This window comes from Gobio gobio, assembly GCF_949357685.1.
Source record: "Gobio gobio genome assembly, chromosome: 12".
NCBI lineage: Eukaryota > Metazoa > Chordata > Actinopteri > Cypriniformes > Gobionidae > Gobio > Gobio gobio.
The window spans coordinates 19,835,242-19,851,986 of record NC_137105.1 but is presented as its reverse complement, the minus strand read 5'-3'; the positions used below and the strand labels follow the sequence as shown (position 1 = coordinate 19,851,986).

At 39.0% G+C, this 16,745-nt stretch overlaps 1 protein-coding gene across 2 annotated transcripts in view; it reads right to left on the bottom strand.

The window, feature by feature from the left end:
* The window catches only part of usta (uronyl 2-sulfotransferase a), a 92,744-nt gene that overhangs the window by 13,113 nt on the left and 62,886 nt on the right, over positions 1–16,745 (bottom strand). The window contains exons 3-5 of one of the 2 annotated variants that reach the window (XM_079831801.1): positions 15,236–15,403; positions 4,937–5,016; positions 4,650–4,803 (exon numbers count right to left, since the gene is read on the bottom strand). In XM_079831801.1, the coding sequence (XP_079687927.1) occupies positions 4,650–4,803; positions 4,937–5,016; positions 15,236–15,403 (402 nt within the window). The remainder of the gene's footprint in view (positions 1–4,649; positions 4,804–4,936; positions 5,017–15,235; positions 15,404–16,745) is intronic. The other variant, XM_079831802.1, reaches the window with a different exon arrangement.

Here is a 16,745-nt window from a genome sequence, read left to right as displayed (position 1 = left end):
TGCTAACAAAGTTATTTATAGTAACTACTGAGTTATGAGAGCGCTGTCTGTCAGCGCGAGTTTATTGTGTTTGTATCTGAGAGTTCTGAATAAACACGAGTCCCAGTCACGCCGAGTCCGTCTTCATCATTATTCTACCAACTTTGTAACACATGCAATGTACCATTACAGCAAGATGGACGAGTTAGTAAGTGTTGAGTAAAGCATTATTTCTAGATATGTTCCAATCATATGATAAGCGTCAGTGACGTGCATTGAGTAACGTTACACAGCGCAAACAAAGACACAACAGCAGTAATCGAATGTAATCCAGTTTATTGTGGGGAAAGCTGGCTAGTCTAGCCCAGATATGCCCATGCTTATCCTCCTTCTACTTAATCGATTTGATTTACATTATTTAAAACCTGACATTTCAACGTTTCTTTAGACATATGTCTCATGTTTGTATGATAAGTTTCACTAAGCTACAGGTCATTTTCTGAAGACTATCTGAATGAAAGTCTTTGACAGAGGCTGCAGATCGCGCATCATGTTTGTTTTCTTTATTTTGCAAAAAGCACAACATTTGGTTTTTATTGTGACTATACACAAAAGAAATAGAAACTTTAAAACTTAGGTTTTAAAATATTACTCGCCACTTTTAAGGTATTACATGGGCTAGTTAGCATCGTCCTATATTACTGATCTTTTGACTCCACAGTCCACAGACCAATACACAGACCAAACAGAGGTCTATAAAATGTAAGGGAGATAAAGCTTTTGTTGTTTTGGCCCCTAGACTTTGGAATAATCTTCCTATGAGTTTAAGATCGGTGTATTCTTTCGGAGTCAGGTTTTAAGAAACTTTTGAAAACTAATTTGTACAAGTTGGCTTTTACCTAGCCTATGTTGTTAAAGGGGTGGTAAACCACGATTTCACTATTCTAACTTTAGCTAGCGTGTAATGTTGCTGCTTGAGCATAAACAACATCTGCAAAGTTACAACGTTCAAAGTTTAAAGCAAAGGGAGATATTTGCTTTTAAAGAAATCAGTTTCTAAGAACTACAGCAAACGGCCAGCAGGCGACTACACACATTCCTCCAGGGTTGGTGACATCAACAGGCTCAATATTTACATAAACCCCTCCTCCGAGAAGATTAAATAAGGGAGGGTGAGGCCATTTTGTATCGCGGCACTGTTATTTCCATCCGGATTGCAGGTCTGGGGTACTTGCTCTGTTCAGCCTTCCTTGGGACGGGGGTGCGTTGCAGAGCGTTTAACATACAGCATGTTGCACGTGTGTTTGAGTCAGCGGGGAATCAGGCGCGCGCAGGGCTCCCTGCAGCACATCTAACAGAGGAAAACATCCACCGTCTTCGCGATTTCAATGCCGGATTTGCACAACGTCAGCTGCGTGAAAAAAACACTGCCGGTGCGTGGATACATGACGCGCGCGCTGCACATTTCACGGAGGACAACACAAACTTCCACAAACTTCGCGAGTTCAATACAGGATATGCACAACGGCTTGTCCTGAAAGCTGGATTTACAAACAGAAGCTGTTTACGGGCCACAACCTGTAAGTCTGATTTATATTTCATCGATGTGTTTTCCTGTAATAGGTTGTAGCAAGGAAGTAAACAGATTACAGCGCTGTTCTGCAAACCAGTCTGTTAAATGCTCATTCATACTTAACGTTATCCGACGAACACCTAACATTACAAACACTAACGTTAAAATCTCAACAGCGAACCTGACATTAGTGTAAATGATTCTTTGATTAGAGCTTTTATGTATTGTTTATCTCCAGGCATGCTAAACATGGTTCTGTGTGTGATTTGGCTAACTTACTAGTTAAAGCCAGTGCTTAGTGTTCGTTTTGGGTTAGTTCTTGCGACAGATATTTGGCTATAATCGTTCTAAAAATACAAAAGTAAAGTGCCATTCAGTAGCGATCACTATAGACCCGCAGTCTTTACTCTTGAGGAATGAACAGGTTCTGCTCGATCATCTTCACTCAAATGTTCTGGCTCATATGGTTTTATTGACGCCGACCAAAGCACAGCCTCCAGGTAAGGGGCGTGACGTTTCCGACAACCGCGCACTGCGGTTAGCGAATCAGAACACACTAGGCCAGCTAACCAATCAGAGCCCACTGCGTATTTTTGAGGGACTGGCTTCATACAACCCGGAAAGCATCAGACCGTTTTACAAGGAGGGACAGAGCAGTGTAGAATAAAGGTCAAATATATGAAAAATAAGGCAATTTTTTTTAAAACGAAGCATGAACACATGTTACAGTGCACCCCACAAACACAGTCAAGCCTTCAAAAGAATGTGTTTTACCACCCCTTTAATGTGTTGTTGTGTTATCTTTAGTGCTGTCAGTTAAACGCGTTATTAACGACGTTAACGCAAACCTATTTTAACGGCGTCAATTTTTTTATCGCGAGATTAACGTTCTTTTTGGTCTAAAAAACTTTGTAGTTTTTTCACATGCTGTTGCAGCAACTAGTAACGTTAGAAAAACTACAACACCACTCCGGATGTAGCTAGACCGGAAACAAAACATCAGGCACGCTGCGGCTGCCCACACTTGTTCGCCATTAAAAGAGTAGACGTGGATGGCAAGCGTGAGACGCCGAAATGAGAAACGTATTATGCCATGGTTTAACTCAGGGGTCTTCAACTAAAAGTGCTTGTCTTGAGCGCTGCTTTCTGCTCTGGTGGTGCATTCACACCGGACGCGAATGAAGCGTTTTGCGCGAGTGATTTAAGTCAATGCAAAGACGCAAATAGACATTCTGCGGCGCGAATTAAGCGGCGTGCATGTCGCGTCATTCGCGTCCGGTGTGAACGCACCTGCATGCTTGACCGCGCGTCTGGGTCTGAACGTAACAGTGAGCATTGCAACGTTAACTGTTTCATTAGCCTACGTCAAAAGGCTTCGCGGTCCGGATTTGGACCGGAGTCCGCTAGTTGGCGACCCCTGGTTTAACTGCACTATAGGCGGAGTCCTAGTTTACCTTGCATGTGCACTTTGTAATTTTATTTTGTATCACCCTGTTTTGATCCCTTAGAAAGGGCTGTTGAAGGGGCTGTTTGTGCAACAAAGTATTTTTTTTCACCCTTTTATTGATGGACAGTGTTACATTGTGTGAGCGATTATTTGCTCCAAGTGTGAATGACTGCTTCAAGTGAGAATGTTGGTGTGAAATCGAACACTACAGTATGCCAATGTTGTTTTCAATAAAACAAACATTTGAACAAAGCAAGCCGATCCACTTTTCTATGTTGATAAGAGCATTAAAATAAGAAAAAATAATGGGACAAAAAGAAATCAAGGGACATTTAGAATAAAAAAAAATGTGCGATTAATTGTGAGTTAACTATGGCATTAATGCGATTAATCGCGATTAAATATTTTAATCGTTTGACAGCACTAGTTATCTTGTTTTATACATTGTGGACTGAACCTACTAACCATACCATGCTAACCTGCCAAATCTTGACCCCTACTCAGTAGATACTATACTACTCTATATTGATACATTAATCTCATTACACCGTGCACAACATAAGTTAACAGAGAAAGTGGCCTGGACTGAATTAACTGGTAACTTGATAAAGAAAAAGTCCCACTTAATGTTCCAGATGAATGTGCGTCTGGGAAACTGGCCATTTATGTTTTATAAATAACAGATATGAGCCATAATTCTGTCACAACCCTTAGTCGACTGATGTAATTCTTCAAGCAATGTCAAGTTTTCATATGATTGTCTTCAGTTTCAGCATTTGTAGCTTTTTTCCAAATCCAAATAAGAGGTTAGAGCATTTAGCAATGCAATTGACTAAAAAAAAGCAAGCATGACTAATCAATTCCTGAACATTCTGCTCACATTGTCTGAGCTAATTTCCAAACATACAGCCAAATTCCTGCACCCACTCACAAACACTCATTGTGCAACAAATTCATTCCCAAGGGGAAATAAAGTCCCCAAGTCAAGTCACCCGATGGTCATACTGCTATTTTCTATGTAAACTTGTGTGCATGTAAGTACAACTCCTATCTGTTTGCATACGTACATTTCTAGTCTTATTGTATGTATCTCTGGTACACTAAACTACAGTAAGCCCTTCACATCACTTTTAATGCTTGAACTCACTTCACTAAATAATGCTGCATCCCTATAGGAATCAGCAAAAAAAAAAAAAAGTGTTGGTGCACAAGATTAACAAAGAGCATGTGAAAGTGTGCTTAATAGGATCGAGTTTCTGTGCCTAATTGGGTATTTCTTTAACTACAAAGGGGGTGCAGCTTAAGGGGTTAATTTGCCTACAAACAGTAGATAGATATACATTTTTTGGCCTTTTTCCCCCTGAACGAACAAATGGCATTTCCATTTGAAAACTCTGAATACATAATGATCATTGCCAACGCTGTGTCTACACTGTTTGTGGCGGAACACAATAAGTCACTGAAAGTAAACTGACGCTCCGTTCTACTACATGCACTTGCATAACTTCTGACATGATTTGAAATGTGTTTGTTTTACTAAACCATAAAAGTGCCTGTAGTTTAAGAAAAACCTGATTAATAAAATGTCAGAAAAAAAGTAACTCCAAACAGGCATTAGGAATAAGAGGAGGAATTTAAAAAGAGTCTGACCAAATATCTCTCGTCATCTTTCATCTGGGGTGTGCGGATCAAGTGATTCTGCTCTCCTCTCCAGTCCCCAAAACGACGGAAAAAGTAATTGGAGAGGAAACGGTTGATGGGATCCCTGATTATGTTTATGTAGACAGGCTGTTCTATCCTAAACCTGAGAAAGAAAGAAACAAAGAGAATGAGCACTGCATCAATCCCTAATTTAATGGCATCAAACAACATTTGACTGTCTTTTTATCTTGGCCCTGATCAGATACATTCGGATAAATAATTCCTGATTTGCTTACCTTGTGAAATTGAGAAAATGAACATGTCTGGTGTACAGAAAAGGCTGCGGAATAGTGCTAATGTTTCTCATCAAATCCACCTGGCAATAAATCAACACAAATAAACAGATCAAAATGCATGTTACATAACCATTCATGAGCATATCTTCATCCAACAACACTGACAATTATGATAAAACAAAATAGCAATGGGGTGAAACAAGTTACAATTGCAGAGCACAAATAACAAAACAACAATAGTAAATTAATTTTTAACAAAATAATTGAACTAGAAGCATTGGCTGCATGACATGTAATTATATATACTTCCTGTCAAGCAAATAAATAAAGCACTCACAAACTAATTAATTACATGGTATATACCAAATTAGCCATAATGAATTAAAGCTGCTGTCTTCATTGGCCATAAAGCAATAATTCTTCAGGCACAGTGGTGGATATATTTCATAAAATAAACCATAAACGTAAAACATTGCAAACAGGCCTCTGAATCACACACACACGTCCTGTTTGCTATCTTTGTGGGGACTCTCCATAGACATAATGGTTTTTAAACTGTACAAACGGTATATTCGATCCCCTTACACGCTACCCTGAAACCTACCACCACAGAAAACTTTCTGCATTTTTACATTTTCAAAAAAAAAAATCATATTGCTTGATTTATAAGCTTATTTCCTCATGGGGACCTCAATTTAGGTCCCCACAGTGAAATGAGTCAGTGTGCATTCAGGTTGAAGTCCCCACCGGGACAGAAAAAACATAAACATGAACACACACACACATACACATCAAGGAAACATTCCTCGCGTGGATGGTACGTGGTGCAGTGGAAAGAAGCTGACTTCTCATTACCTTAATGTTTCCTAATGAGGTCCAGCTGGGGCCCCAGTCAGCTCTGATAGAGCCCATGTGTCCCTAAATGCATGTTACAGTTCTCGAAAACATACCTACACATACACATGCATAAGGAGACTTAACAATCCCTATACCAGATCACCATATGAGGAGCGGGATGGCGTAATGTTGGTCTGGTGTGCCAGGACGGTATGTGTAGAGCGCAGCACTCAATAGGTTCCAGAAGTTTCCGGCTTGGAAAAGACCACCCTCAGAACTGAGATTTCATACCAAAATCTAAACCTCTTTATGTCCCTCCCTCTCTTGCCCCACATCTCCATCAAACAGCTTACCACACTGTAACAAGTGCCCCGCTTAAGCTTCAATCTTTTATCAAAAGCTGTGTCAAAGCCAAAATACACATTCTGTAACAACCCGAGGTAGTGACATCATCTTAACGAGATTTCCTGTGCTGTAAACGCTTATATGGGCACAGACATGGTCATGCAGTGTACCGCTAAAGTAATGATATATGAGGTGTTGGTAGGACCACATCACAAGTAACACCTCAGGTTGTGACACTGGGTAAGCGGTCTGTGGGTTAGTGTTTTAAGGCTAATTAAAAATGTACAGGTCTTATTATAAATGGCATGACAGAAGTGTGACCCGATGCTTTATTTTGCTTACAAATACACAATTTAGGTCATTTGTAGGCTTTTTTTCTCAATTCTAAAATGTTTTAATCATCAAAAAATTTTGGGCAAAAGCAAATCAGCATATTAGAATGTGACACTGAAGACTGGAATAAAGAGCCTGCCATCACAGGAATAAATTACATTTTAGTGTATATAGTGTTTATTAGTGTATGAGAGTTTGCAGCACTATATATATATATATATATATATATATATATATATATATATATATATATATATATATATATATATATATATATATATATATATATATATATATATATATATATATATATATATATATATATATATTAGTGCTGGGCATCGATTAAAAAAAATTAACTAATTAATCGCACTTTTTTCTGTAATTAATCGCAAGTTTTTAATATTTTACGTTTTTAATATTTTGATATTGTAATAATTTCAGTTACTCTCCAAATTAATGTATAAACAATTTAAAGACAGCATATTTTAAATGTGTTGTATTGTCATATTTTTATGAATGAAGGCCAGTATCACTGATACTAAAGTGTCTATGAAACCTTAATGACGTTACATTACAGTATAACTGAAAGCTCCCAATTTCAACATTTATTAGGCTTTAAAAAAAACAACTTTTAATTTAAGTGAACTTAAAACAATCTTTACATAAACCCAAAATAATAAATGTTATATTTACCCATGGCCTTCCCTGTTATACATATACAGAAATGTAATAGTTATCTTTCTTAACTGCATAAATAATAAATTAAATATAGATGAATCATCATTAAAGCTAAAATTTTCTCTGTTCCCGTTGTTCTTTGATGAACATTAATGACAGGCATCATCAGTGCTCCTGTCACTTTAAGAACAGCCGCGGATCTCACGCGCTGTCCTGCGCATCTCATTTCCTCACAACTCTTTAAGTTCATTTAAGACGTTATTTAACTAATTTAAGACTCCTTATATGAGAATACTCAAAATCCTCTGTGTTATTGTTTGTTCAAGAGCAAAAGAGAACTCGATGTGAGCAGGAAACTGACGCAAGTCTATCTATGCGTCGAGTGTGTGTGTGTGTGTGTGTGTGTGTGTGTGTGTGTGTGTGTGTCCCTTGATTAGCTGACATGAGACGCATCCACACAGACAGGACACTGACACACACACACACACACACACACACACACACACACACACACACACACACACACACACACACACACACACACACACACACACACACACACACACAAGACATTGGCATACAGCGCGTTCGCTTGTGTCTTGTCACGCTTGGAAGCATTTACATAAATAAGAGCGTGATCTTCATGTAACGCTAAGCAAAAATGGATATAAAAACGGACGCTGCGTTATTTGCGTTAAATATTTTAATTGCGTTAAGCTGAAAAAATTATTGAAAATTATTAGGAACACCTGTTCAATTTCTCATTAATGCTATTATCTAATCAACCAATCACATGGCAGTTGTTTCAATGCATTTAGGGGTGTGGTCCTGGTCAAGACAATCTCTTGAACTCCAAACTGAATGTCAGAATGGGAAAGAAAGGTGATTTAAGCAATTTTGAGCTTAGCATGGTTGTTGGTGCCAGACGGGCTGGTCTGAGTATTTCACAATCTGCTCAGTTACTGGAATTTTCACGCACAACCATTTCTAGGGTTTACAAAGAATGGAGTGAAAAGGGAAAAACATCCATTATGCGGCAGTCCTGTGGACGAAAATGCCTTGTTGATGCTAGAGGTCAGAGGAGAATGGGCCGACTGATTCAAGCTGATAGAAGAGCAACTTTGACTGAAATAACCACTCGTTACAACCGAGGTATGCAGCAAAGCATTTGTGAAGCCACAACACACACAACCTTGAGGCAGATGGGCTACAACAGCAGAAGACCCCACCGGGTACCACTCATCTCCACTACAAATAGGAAAAAGAGGCTACAATTTGCACGAGCTCACCAAAATTGGACAGTTGAAGACAAAGAAAAATGTTGCCTGGTCTGATGAGTCTCGATTTCTGTTGAGACATTCAGATGGTAGAGTCAGAATTTGGCGTAAACAGAATGAGAACATGGATCCATCATGCCTTGTTACCCCTGTGCAGGCTGGTGGTGGTGGTGGTGGTGTAATGGTGTGGGGGATGTTTTCTTGGCACACTTTAGGCCCCTTAGTGCCAATTGGGCATCGTTTAAATGCCACGGCCTACCTGAGCATTGTTTCTGACCATGTCCATCCCTTTATGACCACCATGTACCCATCCTCTGATGGCTACTTCCAGCAGGATAATGCACCATGTCACAAAGCTCGAATCATTTCAAATTGGTTTCTTGAACATGACAATGAGTTCACTGTATTAAAATGGCCCCCACAGTCACCAGACCTCAACCCAATAGAGCATCTTTGGGATGTGGTGGAACGGGAGCTTCGTGCCCTGGATGTGCATCCCACAAATCTCCATCAACTGCAAGATGCTATCCTATCAATATGGGCCAACATTTCGAAAGAATGCTTTCAGCACCTTGTTGAATCAATGCCACGTAGAATTAAGGCAGTTCTGAAGGCGAAAGGGGGTCAAACACAGTATTAGTATGGTGTTCCTAATAATCCTTTAGGTGAGTGTAGTTCTTGCTATACTGTGAGGAAAATAAGTATTTGAACACCCTATTTTGCAAGTTCTCCCACTTAGAAATCATGGAGGGGTCTAAAATTGTCATTGTAGGTGCCACAGTGTATGTCCACTGTGAGAGACATAATCTAAAAAAAAAATCCAGAAATCACAATGTATGATTTTGTAACTATTTATTTGTATGATACAGCTGCAAATAAGTATTTGAACACCTGATAAAATCAATGTTAATATTTGGTACAGTAGCCTTTGTTTGCAATTACAGAGGTCAAACGTTTCCTGTAGTTTTTCACCAGGTTTGCACACACTGCAGGAGGGATTTTGGCCCACTCCTCCACACAGATCTTCTCTAGATCAGTCAGGTTTCTGGCCTGTCGCTGAGAAACACAGAGTTTAAACTCCCTCCAAAGATTCTCTATTGGGTTTAGGTCTGGAGACTGGCTAGGCCACGCCAGAACCTTGATATGCTTCTTACAGAGCCACTCCTTGGTTAATCCTGGCTGTGTGCTTCGGGTCATTGTCATGTTGGAAGACCCAGCCTCGACCCATCTTCAATGCTCTAACTGAAGGTCAAGTTATATATATATATATATATATATATATATATATATATATATATATATATATACACACATACACACACAGTGGGGAGAATAAGTATTTGATATACTGCCGATGTTGCAGGTTTGCCCACTTACAAAGAATGTAGAAGTCTGTCATTTTTGTCATAGGTACACTTCAACTGTGAGTGATGGGAATCTAAAACTAAAATCCAGAAAATCACATTGTATGATTTTTAAGTAATTAATTTGTATTTATTGCATGACATAAGTATTTGAAACATCAGAAAAGCAGAACTTAATATTTGGTACAGAGACCTTTGTTTGCAATTACAGAGATCATACGTTTCCTGTAGTTCTTGACCAGGTTTGCCACACTGCAGCAGGGATTTTGGCCCCCTCCTCCATACAGACCTTCTCCAGTTCCTTCAGGCTTCAGGGCTGTCGCTGGGCAATACGGACTTTCAGCTCCCTCCAAAGACTTTCTGTTGGGTTCAGGTCTGGAGACTGGCTAGGCCACTCCAGGACCTTGAGATGCTTCTTACGGGGCCACTCCTTAGTTGCTCTGGCTATGTGTTTCGGGTCGATGTCATGCTGGAAGACCCGGCCACGACCCATCTTCAATGCTCTTACTGAGGGAAGGAGGTTGTTGGCCAAGATCTCGCGATGCATGCATCCTCCCCTCAATACAGTACAGTCGTCCTGTCCCCTTTGCAGAAAAGCATCCCCAAAGAATGATGTTTCCACTTCCATGCTTCACTGTTGGGATGGTGTTATTGGAGTTGTACTCATCCTTTGTCCTCCTCCAAACACGGCAAGTGGAGTTTAGACCAAAAAGCTCTATTTTTGTCTCATCAGACCACATGACCTTCTCCCATTCCTCCTCCGGATCATCCAGATGGTCATTGGCAAACTTCAGACGGGCCTGGAAATGCGCTGGCTTGAGCAGGGGGACCTTACGTGCGCTGCAGGATTTTAATCCATGACGGCGTAGTGTGTTACTAATGGTTTTCTTTGAGGCTGTGGTCCCAGCTCTCTTCAGGTCATTGACCAGGTCCTGTCGTGTAGTTCTAGGGTGATCCCTCACCTTCCTAATGATCATTGATGCCCCACGAGGTGAGATCTTGGATGATGCCCCAGACCGAGGGAGATTGACTGTCATCTTGAACTTCTTCCATTTTCAAATAATTGCGGCAACAGTTGTTGCCTCTCTCTGGTCTTGGCCATTGTGGAGAGGTTGGAGTCTGTTTGATTGAGTATGTGGACAGGTGTCTTTTATACATGTAACGAGTTCAAACAGGTGCAGTTAATACAGGTAATGAGTAGAGAACAGGAGGGCTTCTAAAAACTAACCGGAATTCTTACTGGTTGGTAGGTGATCAAATACTTATGCCATGCAATAAAATGCAAATTAATTATTTAAAAATCATACAATGTGATTTTCTGGGCCCGTATTCATATAGAATCTTAATTTAAAGAGTAGCTCCTAGTGACAAAATTCTAAGAAAATTCTTAGAAATGTGGGCGTTTACTCATAAAATTAACTAAAAAATCCTAGTAAAGAAAAAAGTAATTCAGAAAGCATCTTAACCCTTAAAAGAGGTCTTAAGGTTAAATTTGTTAGGAACACGGACGAGGACTTTTAAGAGGCTTAAGAGTTTCTTTAGCAGTGGAGAAAATGGCAGAAAGACGAAGAGGGAGAAGAAATGTGTTGCAGACAATGGATGACAGTGACTTAATAAGACGCTATAGATTAGATTGTGCAGGGATCATGTTTGTTGCATTAAATCCAACTTTCAAACCACCAATTAAATAGACATGCCAGCAATCAGTGTAATTGGAAAGAATGGAACAATGTTTATAATTCTAAGCCAATCAAATACCTTATAGGAAATTAACAGCATGGTAAATAATAAAAGGATTTATATACACTGAAAAAAATTTGTTAAATTTACTAAAAAATGTTATCGTAAGTGGTCGCAATCAATTTATTTGATCTCAATTTAAACAAAAACACATGCAATTCCCATAAAACCAATTCATTTTTTAAAATTAAAATAAAAAACTAAATTTAAATTATTTAAACGAGTAAAAATTAATTATGCTTAATTTAATTTTTCAGTGTACATATATATAATGTGTGTGTGAGTGTGAGTGAGAGAGAATGGTAAAATAGGACAATTTGCGCTTGTAAATTCAAAGTGAAGGCTTAGAATAGACCCTATACTTAAAAGCACTCCTTTTTCCCCTTTTTGGACAACCAACCAATCACAGTCTTCAAAAGACTGTGTCATACGTAGCAACGGGGTCAGCCCCGCCTCTTCACTAAGATAAAAGTTTTTGTATTTTCCTTGCTCAGAGTTGCTCTCAGATCGGTCCCGAATAGCTCTTAAGCTAAGACTCCTACGTAAAAGTTTTTAAGCTAAATTAGGAGTTTTCTGAGAGGACTCTTAGAATCTTTATGAATACGGGCCCTGGATTTTAGATTCCGTCTCTCACAGTTGAAGTGTACCTATGATAAAAATTAGGGGTGCTCCGATTGATCGGCAACCGATCTCGATCGGTCGATGATCGCTTTGGGATGATTGATCGGCGGTCTCCAAAAAGGCCGATCTCATGAACCGATCGCATGCTGACGACACATAAAACCCGCACCTGCCGTGAGAGCTAGGGCATGATATGCAGCGACACCGTCTCATTCTCTTTCCAGCGCGGGTAAAATAATTATAATGCTGAAGGTGAGGTACAATTCATATTTCTATATTAAATAACATAATGAGTCTTTTGAAAACTTTCTGTGGGACGTAAGTTCACAAACAGCGCGCGTGAATCACCGCGTGCGCGCGCTCTCTCTCTCCCTTTCAAAATGCTCAAATGGCTCCACATCAGCGCATCGCATGTGCACTAAAATCGAGCTGCACAGTTGACACAGGATTTGCCACTTTGCACAATCGAGGCAGTGTCGCATCGTCACTAAAGTTTATCATTTGCATTTATTTTTAAGTCTTGCCGATGTGTTCAAACCGCTCGACACTCGCGTGCACGGTCTGGAGACACACACACACACACACACACACACACACACAGGCCATCTCACAAAAAGCTTGCGAGTGCAAATTGCGCTGAAATGGTCAGATACACACAAATGTATGAACAAAATTACCGTCTTGACGAGTATGCACGTAAACCCTGTCGTGACTCGCGAGTGAACATTTGTGCAACTGCATGTAACTGTAACCGTGTTCGCTCTTAAAGTGACAGCTGTCGAATAAACTGCTGCTGTCTCTGAGTTTCTCTTTGTCTTGTGTTGTTTGATGAACCTTTATGACACTCACTGCTCTTGAATGACTAACTTTAGCAACCTTAAGTGTAAGGATTAATCTAATTTAATTTATTCAGTGCAGACCAATATTAATTTACATTTGATTTCTTATTAAATGTCTTTAGTATTTCTTACCTCAATACTAATGTTAGACCTACCTGAAAAATTGTTTTTAAAAACAAAAATGCACTGCATGATCAAATATTTAGGTGAGATAATTATATACATTTATTATATACATTTATTTGGGAAAGATGGCCTACAATAGTCTTAAGTTATCTCATTTTCTAAAATAAACACTTGGTGGTTCTTCAAGATCTTGACTCAGTTAATTCAGTAAAAAATAGAGAATTTGCATCATTTCTACAAATGGTGCAAACTCTGCAAGATTATAGATAAAAGATTGCCATTCCCCTGCCATTCTGTGATCGGCAGTGATCGGCAATCGGCAGATCATGATCTTGGTGATGGGTAATCGGTGATCGGCCCCAAAAATGCTGATCGGAGCATCTCTAATAAAAATGACAGACTTCTACATGCTGTGTAAGTAGGGAAACCTGCAAAATCAGCAGTGTATCAAATACTTTCATGTCAAACTTATATGAACCACTGATGGTTAACAGCAGTCTTCAGAAATGTCATATTTGTTTGAATATGAAAACCCTTTAAAATGACAACCTTATTCTACACAATCACATAATGATGTGAACATTGTGATTGTTTAATGGAGAGGAGGTTCATTTGTTCTCGTCTCATTGAAAGGTCTGTTAAAACAGATTGAACATTCCCTCTATTCACACAAATAAACGTTCTTCTCTGAACGAGAGTTTTATGACCCTTATCCCGCAGAGAAATTTGCATTTGTTTAGGAGACTCTGTAGATGCTCCAACGCCACAAACAGGTAATCAGTCACAATCACAGCTGTCAGCCAGAGAAAACAAGGGCTGGAAATACACGTAATGCGCTATGCGTTATGCTAACTAATTATGGACAAAGCCGAGTGGTTAATTCTACAAGCAAGGTCAATGGTTTATCCGGTTATTTTAACTTTACTTGTGTATAAATAATACACATCAAAACAAGACATTAAACTCTTTTTTTATTGAGGCAGGTTTGGACTCACCCTTTCATTCATTCTTATTATAAAATAATTTCCACATTTTAGAATACCAGTAATGTCACAAAAGCAATAAAATAACACATGGAAATTATGAAGTGACCAGAAGTAATAAACAAATCAAAAATTTGCAAATGTTGTTCAAATCAGTTTAAATTGATTATTTAGGAAGTATTTTATATATGTGGAGGTGACTGAGTGCGGTCCAACTGGTTAACCTTTTCATTCGGCACCTTCACACCTTCTTGTTTGCTCTTACAGTAGTTTCACCAACCAGGTAGGGAAATTGGATTATATAAAGATTCCCAGATAAGTAATCTCAGTCTCAAACAGAACACAATAGAAGATATTTTGAAGACCAGTGGGGTCCAGATATCTTTCATTGTATGGAAAAAAACAGACATTTTGAAAATCTTAAGAGTTATATAGGTTTGGAATATCTGTCAGGGAACATTCTATAAATATCTGATACCACACTGAGAATCACTTTCATTGGCTGTTTTCTGCTCTCTCGCTCTCTCTCTCTACCTCTCATCTTTGTGAACACACACCAGCGTTTAGGACATTTAGTCGTTCTGATGGCAAAGAAACCTGTATGTGTTCTGAGCTTCCTCCTGTAAACCCACACATTTAATATTAGCTTTGAGTATTTACCGTACATCTAACCAGTTTACATTTGAAAACCGATGAATAATTTATCACCACAAAATAATTTTATTCTTGGGTTCTGGAAGGTCTCATGCTGTCCAGAAAGTATTGTGAGTGTATTCTGGGATATAGACAGATTTCCAGTTTAAAAAGTCATGTTAGCCAACATTTTCATGTTAGTCACTGTTATTTCACTCACCCACTCAACAAACGTATATGAGTGTTAATTAATCAGCTTATTTATTTGAGCTTTTCATAGGTTGAGTTTAGCTGTGTGGAGGTGATGTGGCTTGACTCTACCCAAAACGGGATGACAGAATATTTTCTTTTCCTCTCCGCAAAGGAAGAAAGTTCTCCACAATGAGTGCCATTCGGATGCGTTTCATTGCTGCTGGCATTCAGTGAGCATTTCCCTTGGCAAACACCTTTATTTAATCACATCAGCAAGTTTTCATCACAGTACGCTTTTTATCATTAGTTGCCTCAGACACACACTCACCCATCCACTGACCTGCTCATGCTTTGTGAGTCTGGTTTTGTTATGGATGTCAGAGGACACCAGGTTAAACTGGTGCTTTTCTGCCAAAATCCTCAGCAGCAAGACAACTGTCCGACTTCCACACTTGCCAACTCTGTTGTAGATCACCTGACTTGGGAATTGCAGCTCCTAAAGACACAGACATTGAAATACATTATTAGGAGTTATTAGGAGGAAGAAGAAGAGATTTGAGAACACCATATGCTTGTGAACTCCTTTACATTATTTGTAGTATTATAGAAGTCAAAATCAACTTTCAATCTGGCTTTCATCATTCTAACAAAAATAGTGTTTACATCTAAATCTAAGGACTCTTCTAATGATTTCTTCTGTTAAGGGAAATACCAATTTTTGCTTGACCTAATAAATAAACCCCTCTCCACTTCTGACTATCTAAAACCAAGAATAAACAAATGCTTAGAAAACTTTTCTCTAAACACGAACATTCGTTCATTAAATTTTATGTTTGACCAATAACTGTTAAATGATTAAATAGATCTATACTAAAAGTCTAATCTATGTAGAAAACGTAAAAAAATAAATAAAACCGCTTGTTTGCTACAAGTGAATTAAGGCATCACATTACAGAATGCATAAGATATAAAAAGATCAATAAATATATGAAGGAAATAATCTGCTATAGAACTATATGGTTTAATATTTGACATCTATTGGTATCCCTTTGAATCAAGTGCTAGATTATGGCAAAAGTTAAATAGAAAAAAGGAACAGTCCCCTAGGCCTAGAATAACCCAGGGTTAAGTGTCTCACTCAAGGGCACAATGGTGATAGTTCAGAACCACACTCCACACCACCCTAAGAATGAGTCTTTAAGAAAGAGTCAGAGGAAATGTTTAAATTCCTAGATGAACACCCAGGGAAAAAAGAAGAATGGAATTCCCTGCAGGCCAGCATCCTAGATGAAACTGGGTTTAGAGAGCTGCTCCGCCCTCTGTGTATTTAATATGAGAAATGCTCCAGAGAACAAATATTTATGCCAAAAGCAGTCTGTGTGTATGTTTGAATGTGTGACATGATTTTCAACTACAGCAGTCACGCTCACTTTTATTCAGGTCTGTAAACAAACTCCCTTGTTACTCCCTAAACAACACCCCCTCCTGTCGGGAGTCTCGGGACCCCCTCAAGCCTTTTATTATTCTGTCTCTCTCAGTCTCACACTCCATAGTGTGAAACTGCTCTCTCTCCCAAAACAACAAATGCGTTCAAGTTCACAGAGAATGCCCTCTTTTCACCTCGCACACACATAAGAGGCCTTGTCTGAGCCCAGCTGCCTTGCCATTTCTCCCCCATCCTGTTTTCCTTCATCTCCATTTCTCTCCCTCTCTCGACATTTACTCCTGTCTCAGTCTTCTTCTTAGATAATCACCCTTCTATACATGTCCTTTCTATTCTAATGCAAAATAAATGCATCCTGCGATTTTTAGATGGTTCTGTTTCAGAAACCTTTTAT